Source organism: Triticum aestivum, chromosome 1A (assembly GCF_018294505.1).
Source record: "Triticum aestivum cultivar Chinese Spring chromosome 1A, IWGSC CS RefSeq v2.1, whole genome shotgun sequence".
In the NCBI taxonomy this organism is placed as follows: domain Eukaryota; kingdom Viridiplantae; phylum Streptophyta; class Magnoliopsida; order Poales; family Poaceae; genus Triticum; species Triticum aestivum.
The window spans coordinates 467,027,211-467,049,270 of record NC_057794.1 but is presented as its reverse complement, the minus strand read 5'-3'; the positions used below and the strand labels follow the sequence as shown (position 1 = coordinate 467,049,270).

Sequence of the window (22,060 nt, the reverse complement as noted above, 5' to 3'; positions counted from 1 at the left end):
GAAACTAAGGGATATTAAGGCCTCCTTTTAATAGAGAACCGGAATAAAGCATTAACACATAGTGAATACATGAACTCCTCAAACTACGGTCATCGCCGGTAAGTATGCCGATTATTGTCACTTCGGGGTTAACGGATCATAACACATAATAGGTGACTATAGACTTGCAAGATAGGATCAAGAACACTCATATATTGATGAAAACATAATAGGTTCAGATCTGAAATCATGGCACTCGGGCCCTAGTGACAAGCATTAAGCATAGCAAAGTCATAGCAACATCAATCTCAGAACATAGTGGACACTAGGGATCAAACCCTAACAAAACTAACTCGATTACATGATAGATCTCATCCAGCCCATCACCGTCTAGCAAGCCTACGATGGAATTACTCACGCACGGCGGTGAGCATCATGAAATTGGTGATGAAGGATGGTTGATGATGACGATGGCGACGGATTCCCCTCTCTGGAGCCCCGAACGGACTCCAGATCAACCCTCCCGAGAGGTTTTAGGGCTTGGCGGCGGCTCCGTATCGTAAAACGCGACGATTTCTTCTCTCTGAAATTTTTTCTCCCCGAAACTCAATATATGGAGTTGGAGTTGGAGTCGGAGAGGCAACAGGGGGCCCACGAGGTAGGGGGCGCGCCCTAGGGGGGCAGGCACGCCCCCACCCTCGTGGAGAGGTGGTGGGCCCCCTGGCCTTCATCTTTTGCTGGTATTTTTCTTATTTTCTGAAAAGTGGCTCCGTGAAGTTTCAGGTCATTTCGAGAACGTTTGTTTCTGCACATAAATAACACCATGGTAATTATGCTGAAAACAGCGTCAGTCCGGATTAGTTCCATTCAAATCATGCAAGTTAGAGTCCAAAATAAGGTCAAAAGTGTTTGAAAAAGTAGATACAACGAAGACGTATCAGCCACCGGATGCGCGTGGCGGCGGCGTGAGAGCACGAAGGGGTGGCGGCCAAGAGCGGAGGAGCGCGCCTGCCCTGCCCATGTGGCGGGGGTCGAGCGCGGAGGGGCGCGCCTGCCCTGCCCATGAGGGCGTCGTGGGGGAGGCAAGGTGCGTGCGTGATTGTAGCCTAGGAGTTGCTGACGTAGGAGATCAGCTGATTACGCTTTGAGGGAAAACATAATTGGCGGACGTTTCTCTCGCTGAGTATGTTCGCAGCGCTATCATCAGTTCGCTTGTTTAATAGTAGTATAGATGCTTGATTAAAATTTTCAAATACAAGATTAACATTTTATGAATGCATAATCAACATTTTTATACATACTTTAAACATATTTCAAATGCTTGATTAACATTTTTCAAATACAAGATTAACATTTTTCTAATACATCGTCAACATTTTTTCTATGCAGATTTAACATTATTCAAATGTTTTATCTTTTTTTTCAAATGAAAGATTAACATTTTTTTAATGGATGGTCAACATTTTCTCTATACACATTTAACATTTTTGAAATGGTTGATTAACATTTTTATATACAATGATAATTTTTTTATTACTTTTTAATGTCTGGTCAACATTTTCCGATACACATTTAGCATTTACAAATTCTTGGTTCCATTTTTGAAATACTTGTTCAACATTTTTTCAGATGCTTGATTAATATTTTTATCTACATGATCAAAATATTTCATTCTATTTTAATACATGATCAACACTTTTTGTATACACATTCAACATTTTTCAAATGCATGATTAACATTTTTCATAAAGTATATTTTTGTAATATATGTGTTTAGAATATTTGGAAGTGTAAACAAGAGTGGAATCAAAAAGCGAAATAAAAACGTGAAAAAAAACAGAAAAGAAAATTAGGCAGTGCGCTACTGCAAACTGGGCCACCCATATGCTCCACTCGCTGAACGTGAGACATAGGCGCGCCCGTTGTTCCGTTGGCTAAGAAAACCAGTTAAAAACGATTGCTCATCCTCCTTAAGAAAACTGGCGTTTGATAGATTTTTTTAAAATATTGGTGGATTTATTTTAAATTTTTAATGGTAAAAAAAGTTAAAGCATTCATGAATGTTAAAAGATATTTGTGAATTTTCAAAAAAGTGCATGGATTTTAAAAATTATTAATGGATTTACAAGATTGCAAATTTTAATAAAATTTTCATATATTTGAAAAGAAAAATGTGGATTAAGAAAAGAATAAATACTCATGAAAGTTTAAAAATAAAAATAAGAACCCCAAAAAATGTGACTAGCTCTCATATAGCTGAGCGTATATACATTTGTTATTTTTTTTCTTCTCCTTACATATCTATTTTTTCTTATCAATTTATTTTCTTATTTCTTGACTTTTTTATTATACTTATTTTTATAGAGAATACGTAAATGTAGTTGCATGCAGCTTGTGGATCCTAATAAAAATTAAGGGGATTGAGATATACTCATTATACAAAGCGTTAACACTTACTGAACACATGTAATCCTCAAATTATAGTCATTCACATTGATATCTTGATTATTGTCACTTTGGGGGTCTCCGGTGTAACATTATAACATGTGCATACAACTTGCAGATATGATTCAAACACATAAATATTCATGAAACAAATAGAGTGCAGATCTCAAATCATATCACTCGAGTCCTAATGACAAGCATTAAGCATATAAGAGTCATATCGACCTTAATCTCATCACCTAAATGACACTAGGCATCAAATCCCCGATAAATTTGACAACTATTACATGATGAATCACATCCATTTTGCATCCACCCCATATGCCTACAGAAGATTACTCACATGTGGATGGGGAAACATGATGGTGACGATGAAGCTATTGTGTATAGAAGAGCCCAAAGAGTTAGTTGGTTCCCTGCACTAATTACATGCTTCCTTGTAATTGCTCCCTTGAATCACGTCTGATGTATATCCCATAAATCAAGGGAAAATGACATAACTGATGCATGACAAAATGCATATGTTATTGTTCGTTTGGACTATATTATTTCTATATTGGAAGTAGCACCAACGTAGGCATTAAACATGGTGGGTGTATGGCTAACATGGGTCTGAACCACTTGAAGGACCCGCCTTATTTGAAGGAATGATAGCATCCACCTTACAAGAAGTATGCATCAACCTTAGGGGCGGTTTGCATCCAGCATATTAACAAATTTTTGCTTCGTGTAAGAACACCATACATGCAAATTTCCCCTTGCAAAACTGCTTTCCCAATAGTCAAAATCTGCATGACCTATTTCTCATGGTCTCTGGTCATGATGCCATGGTTGTTGACCTTATATATTTTTCCCTTAACATGATATATTGTCATAAAATACTTTGACTACCATATCTTTTTAGTATTATTAAAAATTGCTAAGTTCACAAATGTTTAAGAAAATAAGTGAGTGAGAGTTCCAAAAATGCTGACACTTTTTATTAACATTGTGCTAAGTTCAGAATTGTTTAGAGAAATAACTGAAGGAGAGTTCCAAATCCGGTTGCATTTATTTGGGATACTTAGTTTATGTTATAGATAAAATATGGACCAAACACATAAATTTGTTGATGTTATTGAAAGAATAATGTTTTGTAAAGGATAACACTATGGAGTGGTGCTACACTTATGTTTCATGCATGCATTTAAATAGCATTACATTGCCAAAGATTCACCTGATTTTTTAAAAAGTTTTATCTCTGAAACTGTTAAACGAATTGGCGATTTGTTTTCACGGCAGCTTCCTAACAATGAGAACTTTAAAACCAGATCCCATGTCAGCATGTTTTAAGAACTTTTTTATGTCAGTAGTTTTAGCATCACTTACTTGCCATGTTGTTAGCTACTTAGTTCTTAGATTGACTTAACTTAGTTGTCAGATTTATGGACATCGGTATACGCCGCAAAAATGATTGCTTTGTGATACTTGTGTTGGTTGATGCCCCTTCTAACTTATTTGTTAACACTTGAATACTCCCTAGTTAGCTATCCATAACACTGCAATGTGTAATAACATATGGAATTATTGGCTGATAACTATGTACAACCATTGTGACAAATGTTTAGTTTTAAGACAACAACTATGGAGACATAATTTGGTAGATAATGACGAAGATTTTTTTTCCGTTAAAACATGTCAACATGAGATCTTGTTTCGAAACCCTCATGGAGAAAAATTTAGCGGTGAAGACGAATAACTAATCTAATCAATGGTTTGTGAGATAAACCTGTTCAAAAAAACAATTAATACGGTGATGTGAGCATTGGAGGGAAGATTCCGACATGTTTACATGTCCTCTTTGTTTAAGGAAAAATCCATTGAAAGAATGCACACGAATGCTACTTAGATTTTTTTCCATAAAATAAATAAATAGATAATAATGTATGGACCGATAATAAATTACTAAGTTTTTTCTTTCTTATTTCCTTCTCTCTAGCTCTTTTTTATGTTTCCTTTATTTGTCTAGGTAACCTTGAGAAAAGGGTGGTTGATTTGATTGCATCCTGATATAGGGCAAGCCTCTAGGGTGGCCCAATCTTCAGGATTGGAGGTGCATTTGAGGAAGAACGTGAATAACACGATGACCATGAAAGGAAACACTCAAATCAACACTCAAAGGTACAAATAAATATATAAATAGATAAATCCTTGAACCAAATTGTCCACAAGAGAGAGATGGAACATGACATGGTTATTCCCGAAGTTCTAAGATATGGAGGGCTTGCATTCCATGGAGGAATCTTCCACACAAGTGGAGGTCTTGGTACTCCTATGGATTCTTCCCCTCAAGAGGAGGTCTTCATCTTCATAAAAGAGTAATCCCACAAGCAGGATGCATGTGATAAGCTTTATGGTTTGAGTTCTAATCTTAGCTAATCCTAGAGAGGAAGTAGGAGAAGGCTATATATAGTCTTCGGCACGAAGGGGTAAGTGAGGAGGGGATACATGGCCCATGGGACAGATCTGCGTGCAGGCAGGCCAGGTTTCCGGGTAGCAGGCCGGACATCCGGTGGACGTCACTTCGCCCGAGCTTCTTTAGTTGGAACTTGGAAGTGGGGGTTGCTCCATGGGTCGTACATCCTGGTAGCAAGTCGGTCGTCTGGTTTTGCCGAAATACCTACTAATGCTGCGGCCTCCTCAAGCTAGATGCCCGGGTTGATGGTTGGTCGTCGGGCTTAGGTCAAACATTCCAGGTTGCTGACCCGACAATCGACTATTGTACCATCAACATCCTTTCTTCCCCTTCTTTCTTTCGTCTTCACTTCCAAGCTTCCCTCGCGGTCGGTGCATGCATACTCTTGTGCTTCCTCTCCTCCTCGACTTGTGTGAATCTCCACTCAAACATTTATATGCATGAGGGAGGAAAGTCAAGTAGTATATCATCCTCGAAGTGGACAAGTAAACACGTGAAAAGGAAAATGTTCACCTTAGTAGATACAATGAGCGTGCCCATTGGCAATGGAGCATATGACATGGTGATGTCCGTAGGGTGCTCCGTACCACCTACCTTAGTCTACTACCCAAAATCATAATAGCGTTCATTTTTCTATCAGATATAGTGCTTCGCCTAACCTTTCATACTTTTCATGAGCACCATTAATTCCTTGAAGACCGCCTTAACTGCCCCACTTTTTGTTGACTTTTCAAATAAACTCATGTTATCTTTGGTAAGCTAATAAGTGATTACAAGACTGAACTCGTCGAAGCGCCGAATTATAGTAGGACAGTCAAAAGAAGTTCGCTGGAGCCTGTGACCCGCTCCCGCGAACTGCTCCTAGGGTTCCCGCGCCGCCGCCGCCGGCTCCCCCGCGTGGAGCCGCCGCCGCGGCCGGAGCCCGCTGTCGCAGCTAGGCCTCCCCCGCCCCCCTACCCCTCCCCTCCTCCCTTCCCCGTACCCCCGCGTCACCTCCCCGAGCGAGGTGACTGGGGGCTTCTTCCCTGCTCCTCTCCAGCTCCCCGCCCTCGCCCCTACCTCCTCCCGCCGCTACCAGTGAGCGTGCCGGTCCTCGCACGCGGGGAACTGGCGGCGGCGGGCCTCCCTTTCCCCGCGCGTGGCACCACCCTGCTCGAATGGTGGTTGCTGGCGGCAGTGCTCCTCGGCCGGCTTCGGTGCGGCCTGTTGGTGGAGGTTCCGCGGGCCCGGTGGCTCTCGATGCGGCGGTGCGGCCGTTGGCCGTGGGGCGGCGCTGTGGCTAGCGGCGCCCGCCCAGCCCAGATCTGGGCCCATTTGGGCCCCATCTGGGTTGGGGCGGGCCGGTGGCTCGATGTTCGACAGCGACGTTCCCTGGTGTTGGCGTGGTGGCGGCGGTCTCGGGCGGTGAGAAATCTGTTGGTCGGCGTGCTGCAGCGTGGTAACAGGACTGTCCAGGTCCAGTGGGTCTGGCCGGGCCGTCGTGGCCCAGCTAGTTCTCATTTCCGCGTCTGGTCGGCGTCGCTGCGGCGGTGGAGGATGTCCCCTCCCTTCGGTCAAGTTGTGTTCGCCCCCGTGGCCGGTGTCTCCTCTCCATCTCCAGGTCTCGTGTTGACAGCTCCAGTGAGGCGGTGAGGTTTGTCCGGTAATCGTGGTGGCACAAGCTGGTTGGTGGGTGCGAGGGTGGTGCATTTCGAAATGCCTGGGGTGGTGGTGGTGGTTGTGGGTTGGGAGAAACCCCTGTCGGCCTATCCAGCACCGATGCGATGACGCCTGCGGGCGCCGTCGGACCTTCCTGAGGGGGCATCGGGTATACCCCTTCCCCACTATCCCTCGCGTATCGGGGGAAACCCTAGAACTTGTTCAGGCAACAGCGACGGCATCGTCGCGTTCCTTCTTGAAGGTGTTGCTTGGGGCGCGACGCTTCGAGATGCTGGGAGCATGGTGGTACTTCTTCGGAGAGTGCGACGGTTGCCGGTCTTCCTCTCTTCGTTGATCTACCGGTGTCGGTATTTATTTCTCTTTCTTCTTCTTCTTCTTCTTGTTTTCTTTTGGGCTTATCTATGCTGCGGCCCCAGCCAGCTGGATGTATCGGGTGTTTGCTTTATAATATAAAGCGGGCGGAAACCCTTTATCGTAATAAGTGATTACAAAATAAATTCCTAAGATTTATTTAGTTAGGTAATTTTGATAAATATTTTCTCAAACAATCACATTAATATGGACTAACAAACCACAGACTAACATATTGAAATATCTATAAGAGCATCTACAACTGGACTAGGCAGATCCAGCCGGCTAAATGTCTGCGGACATTGCTAGCCCGTGCCTCAGTTGTCCTCCGCACAACCACACCCCTAAAATTTGAACCTCATTTCCAAGCAAAATCATGCACATCCATCATATAACATCAATTCATCACAAATTCAACAATTCGACAAAGCAAAAGAACCAAAATTCAACACAAGACAATTTTCAACGATTCATACGTAGATAGGCTATACACAAGTGAGTCAATCGAGCATGGGAGGATGCCAACGGGTTCTTCCTTCCCACGGCCAGGACGGACGAATCGCCAGCGATCGCCAGACCAAATGCGCCCAAGTGCATGTCCTTATCACCGGCCATCTCCACATCTCCCCTCTCAGTAGTTGCCTTCTCCAACTCTTAGCGGACGTGCTGGCGGGTGTGGCGATTCCTCCGTCCGATGTTCTCCGTTTTGCAAGAGACAGCGGTCGCGAGTGACGCGGACTCCGCCGAGGCATCGTCCATGGCTACAGTGGGGATGGGGTACTCGACGTTGACATCTACAATGCCGGATGAGAACGTTGACATACAGTGAGCAAGGGTGGAGGAGGGTGATGACTCAGGCGCGGGAAATGAAAGACAAACACAGGAGAGGGCCGGTCGATTTGGTGGACCTGATCACTTTGGAACGGATTTGGGATGGGTCCGGCCTGTTGGGTCCGACGCGAACACGTTCCATATTCGCCCCCACATACATGTTAGGTATGAAGGGTCCCGGACAGCCCAGCCGTATATGGCCGATTTGATGGCTTTGGTTGGATGTCATTTTCATGAATTTGAGGTGTCCGGTTATAGATACTCGAACCTATTTGCAACGTATCTACTTAGCACTAAAATGGCAAGCACCCATGACGCCGGGCGTGTCGACGGCGGGCACCCCCGTTGATCGCCGGAAGGTCAGCGAGCGGTTTTGGGCGCTTGCGGAAGAGGATAGCGGGGATGAGGATGAAGACGGCAGACGCTCCAGCGGCTCGATAGAATATTCACCGACTCCCTCAGATTTCATTTGTGAAGCCTTCAATACCGGCTACGATGAAGAAGAAGTGGCAGAGATTGTGGAGGAGGTGGTTCCTCCAGAGGATCCGGCGAGGACCGGTTTGCGCCCTGGAGAGAACTTGGAGTTACTCCGGCGTGTCGTACACCGGAGGACGGCTGCGTCGGCGCCTCGGCCATGGAAGGGACCCATCCCCAAGGTAAGTCTCCCGAAACTTACTCTTCTCGATTCGGTTCCTCCGGAAGCGTGGACGGTGGTAGTGAATAGGAAGAAGGGCGGCCGTGCGGCGGCCGGCCGATAGCAGGCGGTGCCGGCAGCGCCGATCCCGATCGCGGCGGCTAGGGCGGCTCGTTTGAATGCGCTGGTTGGCGCTGTTGGGCCACCAGTGGCCACTGGGCCGCCTTCGGCTGGGTATGAGGCCCAGAACGAAGGGGTCGCAGGTGGGCCGGTGCCTCTTGGGCTGGACACAGAAGGGCCATCAGAAGAGGCGATCGTTTACGTGCGAGAGGAAAGCAACGATTCCGCTGGTCTTTCTCCTCCCGTCGAGCGCCGTAGGGTTTACTGCCGCCGTGTTCCTCATCGCCTTGCAGATCGCGGGGGACGTCCTCGTCGCATCCCTCCGCTTCTCATGGCGGGTCAGGGCAACGCGGGAAAGAATGCGGCGGAGCCGGACGAGTCGGCTCGGGCCGGAGTTGTGCCGCCGTCGGGCTCTGGTGGTCGTCGTGGCGTGGTGGTGCCACAGCCGGCTCTGGGTACTGGTCGCGGCGCCGGCGCTCCTAGGGAGAACCGCGGCGTGCCGGCGGCGGGACGAGGCGTGGCACCAGTGGGTGCAAATATGTCGACCCTAGGCCGCGGAGCTGGAGTTCCTGGTGCACGCCCACCGGCTCCGGCGCATGTTACTGCCGCGGGTAGGGGTGGTTCCTTCCGCCCTCTTGCGCCGGTATCTCTGCCTGCCGTGGGTCGGGCCGGTGGTCATGGTGCCCGGCCGCCAATGTCGCGGCCGGCGGAGCTGTCCGGGATGATGCCGGCTACCGGACAAGGTGGACTGCGGCCTTCCGCGCCAGTCGTTGCTGTTGCGGGGAGCGGTGCACCTACTAGACCTCCGGTGCCAGCGGCCGTGGGACAGGGTGTTGTGCCATTAGTGCCTCGTGCCGCGCCACCGCCTCACTATGTCGCGAGGCCGACACAACAGCGTTCGGATCCACCGCAGGTACGGCCGGATGCAGGGGATGGTGGAGCCAATGGACCGCCCAAAGGATAATGGGGAGATGATGGTTATGATGTTCACGGAAAAGGCCAACACCGTGGTTCGTCGTCTACGGGAGGTGGACGCGGATACGCCTGGCAAAGTGATGGTTCGGATGAGAGACCATTCCTTGGCCCGACGGGTGGTTTCGTCGAGGGGGCTTCGCGCCCGAACAACCGGCAGAGAGGTGGTTACCGTGGCCATCATGGTGGCCGTGGTGGTGGACGGGGTGGTGGTCGTGGTCGGTTTCGCAAGCCGCCCCCAACATCGGTCGTGGTTGACCAGGCCTCTTCGGATATGGTTATTGATCCTGTGCAGTCGACTGAGTTTCCTAGCCAGGCGATGGAGGTTGTGACGGCCTTGGCCAATGTGGAGGTTCCTACTACTGGAGGAGATGCCGAGGTAGGGGACAGGGCTGAGTCTGAGAGGGCGTCCAAATGGGCACGTAAGAAAGAAAAGATGATGTGCTATCGATGTGGTGAGAAAGGCCACTTTATTGCAGCATGGCGGAACTATGTAGCTTGTGTGGTAAGAATGCTCATGTTTTGGGGGACTGCCCGGTTATGCGTGATCAGGCTCCTGCGCTCACGATGTATGGAGTATATTATGCCGAGATCACTTTCTTTGAGTCCCCGGCGGCGAGGGAGATTACTGTTGAGGCTCAGAGTATGACTATTGGCATTGTGAAAGCCACCCGAGAGGTGGTGTCTGAGGCTCAAATTGTGCAGAGACTTCAGGAACTGGCTCTCGGTGACTTTCAGTGGGAGCTTGTTCGGATCGAGGACAATGTCTTTAGGGTTGATTTCCCAACGGTGGACGACTTGCAGAAGCTGTTGAGTTTCGGGTTGTGCAGGGTGCCTGGTACTAAGTGCATCCTCGAGTTTCACGAGTGGAAAAAGGAGGAGCCTAAGGGCAAACCGCTGATACAGGTGTGGCTGCGGTTTTCAGGGGCCCCATCTGAGGCTTTCACCGATGCTCGAGTAGTGGCGAGTTTGGGTATGCTGGTGGGCAAGACTGAGGAAGTAGACATGGCTTTCACCCGCGCACATGGGGTGGCCCGACTCTTAGTGGGTGTTTTGGACATTGATTTTATCCCGGACGTGGTTAACTGGTTTTATCGGGGAAAGGTGTTTCCTCTTGCGATAGAGTTTGAGGATGCCGAGCTATTTGCTGATGCGGGTTCTAGGGCTGCTATGGACATGCACGAGGGGGATGGTGATGCCGGTGCTCGTGAGGACCCGACTGATGAGGCAGGACAGGAGAGGGCCAATGGGCCTAGTCCGGCTGCTCAGTTGCCCGGTGATGGCTCTGGAGTAGAACCTGCATCGGCCCCGACGGTACCGATGAGTACGTTGCGTTTTGGGTCCTTTGAGCTAGCATCGGCTCCTCCCCGGCTTTGGAGTGACAGGGTTGAGTCTGATGATTGCTTTGAGTGTATGCTCCCACCTTTGGAGCTTGATGTTGTGGCTGCTCCTGTGATGGTTACAGAGGTGGAGCCTCAGGTGGGTCCGCTTTCTCCTACCATGGTTTCAAGTTGGGATATGACGACAGGTTCGGAGGTATTCTATGGGGAGGGGAGTCTAGGGCAGGCGGCCCCGGCCTATCCCTCTCGTAGTCTGGCGCAGGTCACACCGGTGAGGCCGGTGTTGGTCAGCAGCGGGGGAGGTAGCCTAGCCTATTGCGACGCCGGTGCCGGTGGGCTTGGCCGGCGCCAGGGTAGCGCAGGTCACACCGGTGAGGCCGGTTGGGGCGGTGGCACCCGCGCCGGTGGCTGCGCTGGGGGGGAGCTGGGGAAGGTGGCCTTGGCTCTCCCCTCTTCTCCGGCGGTCAGGCGGACCGCTTCTCCTACGCCGATGGCAGTCTCCCCTGCGCCGGTAGGTGGGACGGGAGGAGGGCGCAGGCAGGCGGCCTTCGCCTCCCCCTTTCAGCGCGTACCCGTGGTCGTGGACCCCGACATGGGCCTTGTATCTGAGGGGCTTGGGAGCCAGCAGCCACCTCTTCCCATAACCTCGGTTGATCCTTTGAGGGATTCAACGCCAGGCTTTACTAGGGAGGAGGTCGTTGCTTTTGGCAGGATCCCCGACCCCGCCTCGACGGGGACTCGGATGAGTGCCCGCCTTCACGAGCTCCCGGAGGTTGACGATATGTAGCAGCGGTGCGCTATGAGGGCGACCAAGCTTCAGGATACTGCAACTTCTACTGGTATGTCTGTAAACATATCTAATTCTTTATTGCATTTTTCTAATGAAGAGATTATTAATAATGCAAACCAATTAGGAGTGTCACTAGGAGCTACTAATAGTGAGATTACCAATTCGGTCAATGATCTATTAGATTTGGAGGCGGAGCGTGTTTTAGAGACTATTCGGAATCTCGCAGCGGTTAAACCGATGAATGATGTAGAGATTAATGCGTTAGGGGTTCGAGTGCTCCATAATCTGTGTGCGGATCTAGCACCCCCCATTCATGAGTCTGAGGACGATGATATGCCCATAGAGAATGATGCTGGTATTATAGTTGAACCCGGTTATGAGGACCGGGCGTCAGAACCTAGTAAACCAAAACGCAAGTGGAAACAGAAGATCTATCCCGATTCCCCAGTCCGTAGGAGTGCTAGAATTCGTACTAATAAAAAATTTCATGATGAATTATGAAAAAAATCTTTTGGAATAGCAGAGGTCTAAAGGACTTGGCTAAAAGAAGGTTTCTTCCTGAGGCAGCTTTAGAGCAGCGTCTGGACTTTATTGCTCTACCAGAGACTGGTAGAGAAAACTTTGCGCCCCAGTTCCTGTCTGCTCTTGTGGGTGGTATTGATTTCGATTGGCATTGCCTCCCCCCGCGAGGAAGATCGGGTGGTATCTTACTTGGTGTGAGATGCGATTCACTTGAAGTCCGAAGTGTAGTGATGGGCGACTTCGCGGTGAAATTTCGAGTCAGGTCTAAAGTAGATGGTTTCAACTGGGCTTTGGTGGCAGTGTATGGTGCCGCACAGCCTGAGCTTAAACCAGAGTTTCTGGCGGACCTTGTTCGAATCTGTGGATCGGAACAACTTCCACTTTTAGTTGGAGGTGATTTCAATATCATTAGGAGGAGAGAGGAGAAGAATAATGGTAACTTTGACGGCAGATGGTCATTTATGTTCAATACCATTATTGAAAGCTTGGATCTGAGGGAGATAGAGCTTTTTGGTAGGAAGTTTACCTGGGCCAATGCTCTGCCAAACCCAACTTATGAAAAACTTGATCGAGTTCTTGCAAGCGTGGAGTGGGAACAAAAGTTCCCTCTGGTTACGGTGCAAGCTCTCTCGAGGGGAATATCCAATCACACGCCCTTATTTGTGGATTCTGGGGAGCCGAACCACGTGGGTAACAAAAACACCTTCTCTTTCGAGATGTCTTGGTTCGAACGAGAGGGTTTTTTGACCTGATTGCCAGGGAATGGGATAGAGGCGCAGGAGGTAAGACTGCGATCGAGCGTTGGCAGAATAAGATTCGGCACTTGAGAAGCTTTTTACGGGGTTGGGCTAAGCACCTCAGTGGTGTCTATAAGATTGAAAAGGATAGACTCATTTCTCTTATACAGGCCCTAGACATCAAGGCCGAATCTTCGATCTTGTTGCCAGCTGAGCTACAGGTTAAAACTGAGGCGGAGACGGGGTTGAAAGAACTGCTCCGCGAAGAAGAATTGAAGTGGGCTTTGCGTGCTAAAGTCCGCAAAGTGTTCCAAGGGGACGCGAACACTCAATTCTTTCATCTAATAGCTAATGGCAAGCACCGAAAGAAACGTATTTTTCAACTTGAACAAGACGAGGGCACGATTTTAGGTCAGGATAACCTAAAAACATATATTACCGAGTATTACAAGCAGTTATTTGGACCACCGGAGGATAATTGTGTGTCCCTCGACGAGTCTAGGACTGAGGATGTGCCTCAGTTATCGGCTGCTGAAAATGATATTCTGGTTGCACCATTCTCTGAGAAGGAGGTGTTTGATGCTATTGCACAGATGAAAAACAATAAGGCTCCCAGACCGTATGGTTTCCCGGCCGAGTTCTATAAAAAGTGCTGGCATATTATTAAGGGGGATTTTGCTACCTTTGTTCAATGATCTGTTCTCGGGACAGCTTCACTTATTCCACTTGAATTTTGGAACTATCACATTGCTTCCTAAGAAAACGGATGCTGTGAGGATTGAGCAATTCAAACCGATATGCCTCCTCAATGTTAGTTTCAAAATCTTCACCAAAGTCGGGACTAATAGGCTCGCACAGATTGCGCACTCTGTGGTGCAAAAGTCCCAAACTGCTTTCATGCCGGACAGAAATATCCTTGAAGTGGTGGTAGTCCTGCATGAAACGCTCCATGAAATCCATTCCAAAAAATTAGATGGAGTAATTTTTAAAGTGGATTTCGAGAAAGCGTACGATAAGATCAAATGGCCATTTCTCCAACAGTCATTGCGTATGAAAGGTTTTGATGAAGCCTGGCGCACACAGGTTGAATCATTTACGCAAAAAGGTAGTGTGGGAATTAAAGTGAATGACGATATAGGTCATTATTTCCAGACACATAAAGGCCTACGACAAGGAGATCCGATGTCACCTATCCTGTTTAACATTGTGGTGGATATGTTAGCAATTCTGATAAGAAGGGCTAAGGAAAATGGTCAAGTAGATGGATTGGTACCTCATCTTGTTGATGGAGGTGTGTCCATACTTCAATACGCTGATGATACAATCATCTTTATGGAGCATGACTTGGCCAAGGCGAGAAACATGAAGCTGGTGTTATGCCTATTTGAACAATTGACCGGGTTAAAGATTAACTTTAATAAGAGCGAGCTGTTCTGTTTTGGTAGAGCCAAAGATGAACAGGAGGCGTATAGGCAATTGTTCGGGTGTGAGTTGGGAGAGTTACCTTTTTCTTACCTAGGTATTCCAATCCACCATCGTAGGTTAACAAATCGAGAATGGAAGTGCATCGAGGACCGATTTGAGAAGAAACTGAGTTGCTGGAAGGGTAAACTCATGTCATATGGAGGCCGATTAATCCTGATTAATTCGGTGCTTACGAGTATGCCTATGTTTCTCCTATCGTTCTTTGAGGTCCCAGTTGGTGTTCGGAAGAGACTGGACTTCTATCGATCGCGGTTCTTTTGGCGGAGTGATGAGCTTAAAAGAAAATACCACTTGCTAAATGGGATATCATATGTAGACCGAAAGACCAAGGGGGTCTTGGTATAGAGAACCTCGAAGTTAAAAACAGATGCCTTCTTAGCAAGTGGCTGTGGAAGCTCTCTTCGGAGAATGATGCCATGTGGGCTCAAATCCTACGCAGCAAGTACCTTCAGACAAAAACTTTGTCCCAGGTTACAGTTAGGCCGACTGATTCACCTTTCTGGAAAGGACTGATGAAAGTCAAGCAATCTATGTTCAATAGGACGAAGTTTGTTATTGGCAACGGCACCAACACGCGTTTCTGGGAGGATACTTGGCTCGGCGAGATGCCCTTGGCCGTCCAATATCCGTCTTTGTATCGTATTGTTCAACGACGTGAGGTGTTCGTAGCTTCGGTATTTCAATCTATCCCCCTTAATATTCAGTTCCGACGGACGCTGGCGGGCAATCGTTGGGAGGAGTGGCTCCGTCTAGTTAGGAGACTGATGGAGGTCCAACTTTCCCAACAACCCGATGAATTACGCTGGAAGTTGACTAAGTCTGGAGTATTCACAGTTAAATCAATGTACATTCATGTTATTAATTCGAACTCCATTCCTACATCCAAGCATGTTTGGGATGTCAAAGTACCTTTGAAAATAAAAGTATTTATGTGGTTTGTCCATAAACAAGTTATTTTAACCAAGGACAATTTGAAAAAGCGTAATTGGACAGGGTCTACTAGGTGTAGTTTCTGTGATCGGGATGAGACTATAAAACACCTCTTTTTTGATTGCCCGTTGGCCAAAGTCCTTTGGCGGACGGTTCACATTGCTTTCAATATCAAACCACCGAATTCTGTTAACGCGTTATTTGGGACATGGCTGAATGGGATTCCGCCTGACTTAGCGAAACACATTCGGATTGGGGTTTGCGCTTTGCTGTGGACTATCTGGACTTGCAGAAATGATTTGGTCTTTAACAGAATATCATGTATTCATTTTTTGCAGGTTATATTCCGCACTACGGCTCTGATCCGTTCGTGGTCGCTACTCACTCAGACGGAGGCCAGAGAGCATTTGGTTACTAGATCTTTCCGCTAGGAGATGGTAGCTCGGGATATCTTCAACCGCTTTGGATGGCGATCATGTAATAGGATATGCATATAGTTTATCTATCTATTTATAGCCAGCCGGTTGTGGCATCTTATCTTGGCTAGTCGATGTTTCTAGTCTTTATGGCTCTGTGTGAGCTTTCTTTGTTTTCATTTTGTTTGGAGACCTTGGAACCATACTGATACTGTTTTGGTGGTTAATAAGATGGTCGTATGCATCATTCTGATGCAGAGGCCGGGGAGCCCCTTTTCGAAAAAAAAAACTAAAATGGCAAGCACGGAGCAATGTGGCGGTACATGGCGGATGCCCCCCCTGCGCAACGCCACGGAACGACGAGGCGCCGCGATTGGGGTTACGGTACTTCCACACCCATGACCACGAGCCAACGTTACAGTGGAAAGAGCACCGGTGCAGGATGCATTGACCGTCGGGTGTGCCGTGCGCGCGCGGCCGGTGGAACGCGCGCTTTCGAAGCCAGGCGATTTCGACGGCCCGTCTCCGCCGGCGATGATGGCCGCGCGACGCACGGATGCACGATCCACCACAGCCGGTGAATGCGGGCGCCCCTGTCGCGTGGGCGCGCGTCACCGGCCGATCGCAGGTCACGCTCAAGCGTTACAGCCGCACGTAGTCACCACCACTCACCCACCGGTGCCGGTGCGCCCTGAGAACGATGTGTCTGGGTGCATGCCAAGGACCAAAGGGCGGCCGCCACCCCGTCGTCGTCGAGACCAAAGGCGCCCTACTCAGGATGGCAATGGGCACGCACGTACGTAGACGACGGAGACGCATGCATGGCCTTGCCTGCTGGGGTATTTTAATCAGTGTTATTCATACCCACAGCCGCAAAAAAGACATGCTGTTCATGCACTGTACCGTCGCGCTGTACATCGAATGGGAAAGAAAAGAAAAAACCCGTTCACGTAGCGTGCGTTATTGCATGGGTCGTCTACTGTGTGTTTGTGGACTTGTGGTCCGCATGTGGTCCGTATATACTTGCACGAGTGGTCTTCCAACAGTTCAATATGCACGCCTGCCAGCGAGAACAGTCGTGGAAAGAAATAGAGACTACGGATGTATCCATTTCTGCTGGATAGCCATCGCTGTCCGGTTGATTCCGAGCTCCGTGACATATCATTGCATGATTGAACAGACAGGCCACGTTGCGGTTACTCGCCCCGGAATTCATCTGCCTGCTCGAGCTGATCATGGCAAGCTGCTAGTCGGCAACGATAATTGTGTGCCCGTGCTGAATCTGTTCTCCCTCGTGATCACCATATGTGATATTCCATGCACAAGGCATTGGAACATGGGGGAGTGCGCTAAGAAACAAAAGGCTCAATTGCTCTAACTTGTCCGTTGGATTTGTTCTCTTAAAATAGTCACTTATCGGCTTGACACTACACCTTTTTTTTTTAAATGGCTTGACACTACACTTCCATGGCTTGACACTACACTTCCCAATGATGAACCTAGCAATTCTATGTACCTTGTTGTACTAGATACCCATAACCATGTCGAGCAAAACCAACTAACATTGAACTTTTTTTTTTGAAATAAGGCATTTTTAAACAAGGTTTAACACAGACCCACAATGCGGGTTAATAAAACAACTACTCTTACGGCATTAAGTGTGGTGGGGGGGCAGAGCCCGCCTCCCGCGGTATGGATTTGTTTCAATCTAGGTCACCTCAGACTTACTATATATACCTGTTTTGACCCACGGCCGCCCCCGGGGGCAGACATGTTCTACGTCTATGACCACGCAATGCACGGCTTCGCACTGCGGGTCCCTGAGGTGGAGCTCGACAGCCTCCTGCGATCTTCGGGATTCGTGTCGTGCTACCGCAACGATGCGAGGGTGGCGCGCGACACGACGCACACGCCCGAGTTCCTCGACGTCAGCGCAGTCGGCGGGAGATGGCGGGCGTCCAAGTACGGCGAGAGCGATGATCATCGGTGTGGTGGACTGTGTTTATTTGTCTTCGTTGTTTATATTTATTGTCGTATCTCTAACACCCACGTGGCCACGTCCAAGCTTCAAAATATTGGATATCAGGTTTGTATGGGTTTGGCTTCGACATATCAAATGTCGGATATTGGGTGATATATGTACATATGTCGAAGAAAACGTGCCTAGTTTTTTTTACTATTCTTGTTCAAAACATGTGTTTTTAGTAAACAAAATGTATGGTATCAATTCTTGATTCCTAGTTTATTAACTTGTTGGTTAAAAACCATTAAGGAAAGATTCACAAAATCCTTACTCTGTGATTAAAAACAATACGATATTATATGCATTTGTACGAAACATTGTGCAAGACTTTGATAATATATGATAAAGTTGTAAATGCATAATTTTATTTTACTGCTTTCTAGTATCATTCTATATTGGTGGATATATCGAGCTGGATATCGGCCATATCGGTCGATTTTTCGGTCCATATCAAACGGTATGTTTGAAAATGATATTTACAAATATTCATATCGGTAGAAGCCCAAAAGTGATATATCAGCATATAGATTGGTCGCATCGGCCTAGATTTAAAAGCTTGCCCACGTCACAAGCAAATAGTTATGGGTATTCCACTAACATTGAACTAACCAAATGTTTGCAATCGTAACGCGAATCGGCCACAGGGAGGCCGCACATGATTAATGGTAGCTGCATGATACCCTATCATGCACTTGGAAAGCATTCGCCAAAATGCTCTTTCCCTGTGGTACACGACAGCGTCCAGCACCACTCATGGCTCGTATGCGCAAGCCGGGAGGCGCACAGGAGGAAGCAAACGACGAGCCACATGCCCGCTGGCTTGCCTTGCAGTGGCTTGTCCAAACGGAGACGCGGCAACCACCGAAAGGGTCGGACTCCCAAGACCACCGGCCATGCAGGATAAATAGCCATGCGCGCCATTGCCGCAGCCGCCTCATCCGTTACGACGCCGGCCGTCGTACTCCATCGCCGCCGGCGCTCTACTTACGTAGCTACATCGCACAATGTTGCCATGGGTGGCGTTGCTGCTGGTCGCGCTGTCGGTGCGGCCGGCCGCGTCGGCCGATGCCGTGGCGGCGGCGTCCTATATTGTGCACATGGACAAGTCGGCCATGCCGAGCGGGTTCTCGAGCCACCTGCGCTGGTACGAGTCCACGCTCGCGGTGGCCGCTCCGGCGGCAGAAATGTTCTACGTCTACGACCACGCGATGCACGGCTTCGCGGCGCGGCTACCCGAGGAGGAGCTCGACAGGCTCCGGCGCTCTCCGGGGTTCGTGTCGTGCTACCGCGACGACGCGAGGGTGGTGCGCGACACGACGCACACGCCCGAGTTCCTCGGCGTCAGCGCGGCCGGCGGGATATGGGAGGCGTCCAACTACGGTGAGAACGTCATCATCGGCGTGGTGGACACGGGCGTGTGGCCCGAGAGCGCGAGCTTCCGCGACGACGGGCTCCCCCCGGTGCCGGCGCGGTGGAAGGGCTTCTGCGAGTCCGGCACGGCGTTCGACGCCGCCAAGGTGTGCAACCGGAAGCTCGTCGGCGCGCGCAAGTTCAACAAGGGCCTCATCGCCAACAACGTGACCGTCGCTGTCAACTCCCCGCGGGACACGGACGGCCACGGCACGCACACGTCGTCCACGGCCGCCGGCTCGCCCGTGTCGGGCGCGTCCTTCTTCGGCTACGCTCGCGGCATCGCTCGCGGCATGGCGCCCCGCGCCAGGGTGGCGGTGTACAAGGCCCTGTGGGACGAAGGCTCGTACACTTCCGACATACTCGCCGCCATGGACCAGGCCATCGCCGACGGCGTCGACGTGCTCTCCCTCTCCCTTGGCCTGAACGGCCGGCAGTTATACGAAGACCCTGTAGCCATTGGCGCGTTCGCGGCGATGCAGCGCGGCGTGTTAGTGTCAACTTCGGCGGGCAACGATGGACCGGACCTCGGGTACCTCCACAACGGCTCGCCGTGGGTGCTCACCGTCGGGTCGGGCACGGTGGACCGGAAGTTCTCCGGCGTCGTCAGGCTCGGCGACGGCACCACCTTCGTCGGTGAATCGCTATACCCAGGAACCCCGAGCAGCCTCGGGAACGCCGGGCTCGTGTTCCTCCACACGTGCGACAACGACACGTTGCTCTCCATAAACCGCGACAAGGTCGTGCTCTGCGACGCCACGGACACGGACTCCCTCGGGTCCGCGATATCCGCGGCACAGAACGCGAAGGTGCGCGCCGCCCTGTTCCTGTCGAGCGACCCGTTCAGGGAGCTCTCGGAGAGCTTCGCGTTCCCGGGCGTAATCCTAAGCCCCCAGGACGCCCCCGCGCTGATGCATTACATCGAGAGGAGCCGCATGCCCAAGGCGTCGATCAAGTTCGCGGTGACTGTGGTGGACACGAAGCCCGCGCCGCTGGTGGCGACCTACTCGTCGCGCGGCCCGGCAGCGAGCTGCCCGACGGTGCTGAAGCCCGACCTGTTCGCACCCGGCTCGCTCATCCTCGCATCATGGGCGGAGAACGTGAGCGTCGCGAATGTTGGTCAGCAGCCACTGTTCGGCAAGTTCAACATCATCTCCGGCACGTCCATGTCATGCCCACATGCGTCGGGCATGGCGGCGCTGCTCAAGGCCGTCCACCCGGAGTGGAGCCCTGCGGCGGTGCGGTCGGCGATGATGACGACGGCTAACACGGTGGACAACACCTTCGCTCCCATCAAGGACATGTCTGGAGGCGACCAGAATGGGCCAGCCTCACCGCTCGCTATGGGGTCCGGCCACATCAACCCGAACCGCGCCCTGGCCCCGGGCCTGGTCTATGAAGCCGGGCCGGGCGACTACATCAAGCTCATGTGCGCCATGAACTACACGACCGCGCAGATCAAGACCGTGGCACAGTCGTTGGCCCCCGTGGACTGCGTCGATGGGTCACTCGATCTCAACTACCCGTCCTTCATCGCGTACTTTGACACGATCGGAGACAAGACATTCGCCAGGACCGTGACCAATGTGGGCGATGGGCCGGCGAGGTATAGCGCCACGGTGGAGGGACTAGACGGGTTGAAGGTGAGCGTCGTGCCCAACAGGCTGGTGTTCGGCGGGAAGCACGAGAAGCAGAGATACACGGTCGTGATTCAGGTGCGGGACGAGCTAATGCCCGAGGTAGTGCTGTATGGATCATTGACGTGGGTGGACGACAACGGCAAGTACACGGTGAGGAGCCCCATCGTGGTGACAACGACGTCTGTGCTATAGGATATGTGCACAGATCAATATACGTGCGTACATCATTTTGTTGGAGCACAGGTGGTCGAGCGAGACAATGAGGCAAGTGAAAGCTTGCGATCCAACCAATGACCATTCACGAATACACTATGCTTATATGTTTAGTTCAATTTATGGAAATGATATGAGACACTTTCCCTTATCTCTCTTGTTGTCCATCTCTAACTAACTCCAAGGACGAACCCAAAAAGGGTAGGGGGCAAGGGCCCCCTACCCCAACAATTTTTTGTACCTACGAGTGCTCAAGCAGCCACAAAAAATAACGAATGCATGGATAATTTCGCCAGGGCCGTGGCTCGGTCATCAGCCCTCGTGGAACTGTGCCCTAGCCCCAGGAACGCTGGGCTCGTGTTCCTCGACACATGCAACAACGACACGTTGCTCTCCATGAACAACGACAAGGTCGTGCTCTGCAACGCCACGGACACAGACTCCCTCGGGTCCGCGATATCTGCGGCACAGAGCGCGAGGGTGCGCGCCACGCTATTCCTGTCGAGCGACTTGTTCAGGGAGCTCTCGGAGGGCTTCGTATTCTTGGGCATGATCTTCAGCCCGCAGGATGCCCCCACGCTGATGCATTACATCCAGAGGAGCCGCACGCCCAAGGCCTCGATCAAGTTCGCGGTGACCGTGGTGGACACGAAGCCCGCGCCGCTGGTGGTGACCTACTCGTCGCGCGGCCCGGCGGCGAGCTGCTCGATGGTGCTTAAGCTCGCCTGTTCGCGCCCGGCTCGCTCATCCTTGCATCGTGGGTGGAGAACATCAGCGTGGCGAATGTTGAGCAGCAGCCACTATTCGGAAAGTTCAATATCATCTCCGAAACATCCATGTGGTGCCCACACGCGTCAGGCATGGCGGCGCTGCTCAAGGCCGTCCACCCGGAGTGGAGGCCCGCGGCGGTGCGGTCGGCGATGATGACGACGGCTAGCGTGGTGGACAACACCTTTGCTCCCATCAAGGACATGTCTGGCGGCCACTAGAACGGGCCAGCTTCGCCGCTCTGCGATCGAACAAATGACCATTCTCCATTACTCTATCCTTATATGTTTAGTTCAATTTTACGAAAAATGAGATGAGACAACTTTCCCTTATCTCTCTC

At 50.3% G+C, this 22,060-nt stretch overlaps 1 protein-coding gene and 1 pseudogene across 1 annotated transcript; both read left to right on the top strand.

Moving 5' to 3' along the window:
- The first annotated feature begins 18,572 nt into the window (after window positions 1–18,572).
- LOC123057229 (subtilisin-like protease SBT3) lies at window positions 18,573–21,103 on the top strand. Its single transcript, XM_044480317.1, has one exon. The coding sequence runs from the start codon at window positions 18,694–18,696 to the stop codon at window positions 20,929–20,931; it is 2,238 nt and encodes a 745-aa protein (XP_044336252.1). The 5' UTR covers window positions 18,573–18,693; the 3' UTR covers window positions 20,932–21,103.
- Window positions 21,104–21,231: 128 nt separating this feature from the next.
- LOC123188548 (subtilisin-like protease SBT3) overlaps window positions 21,232–22,060 on the top strand; it is a 1,633-nt pseudogene continuing 804 nt past the window's right edge.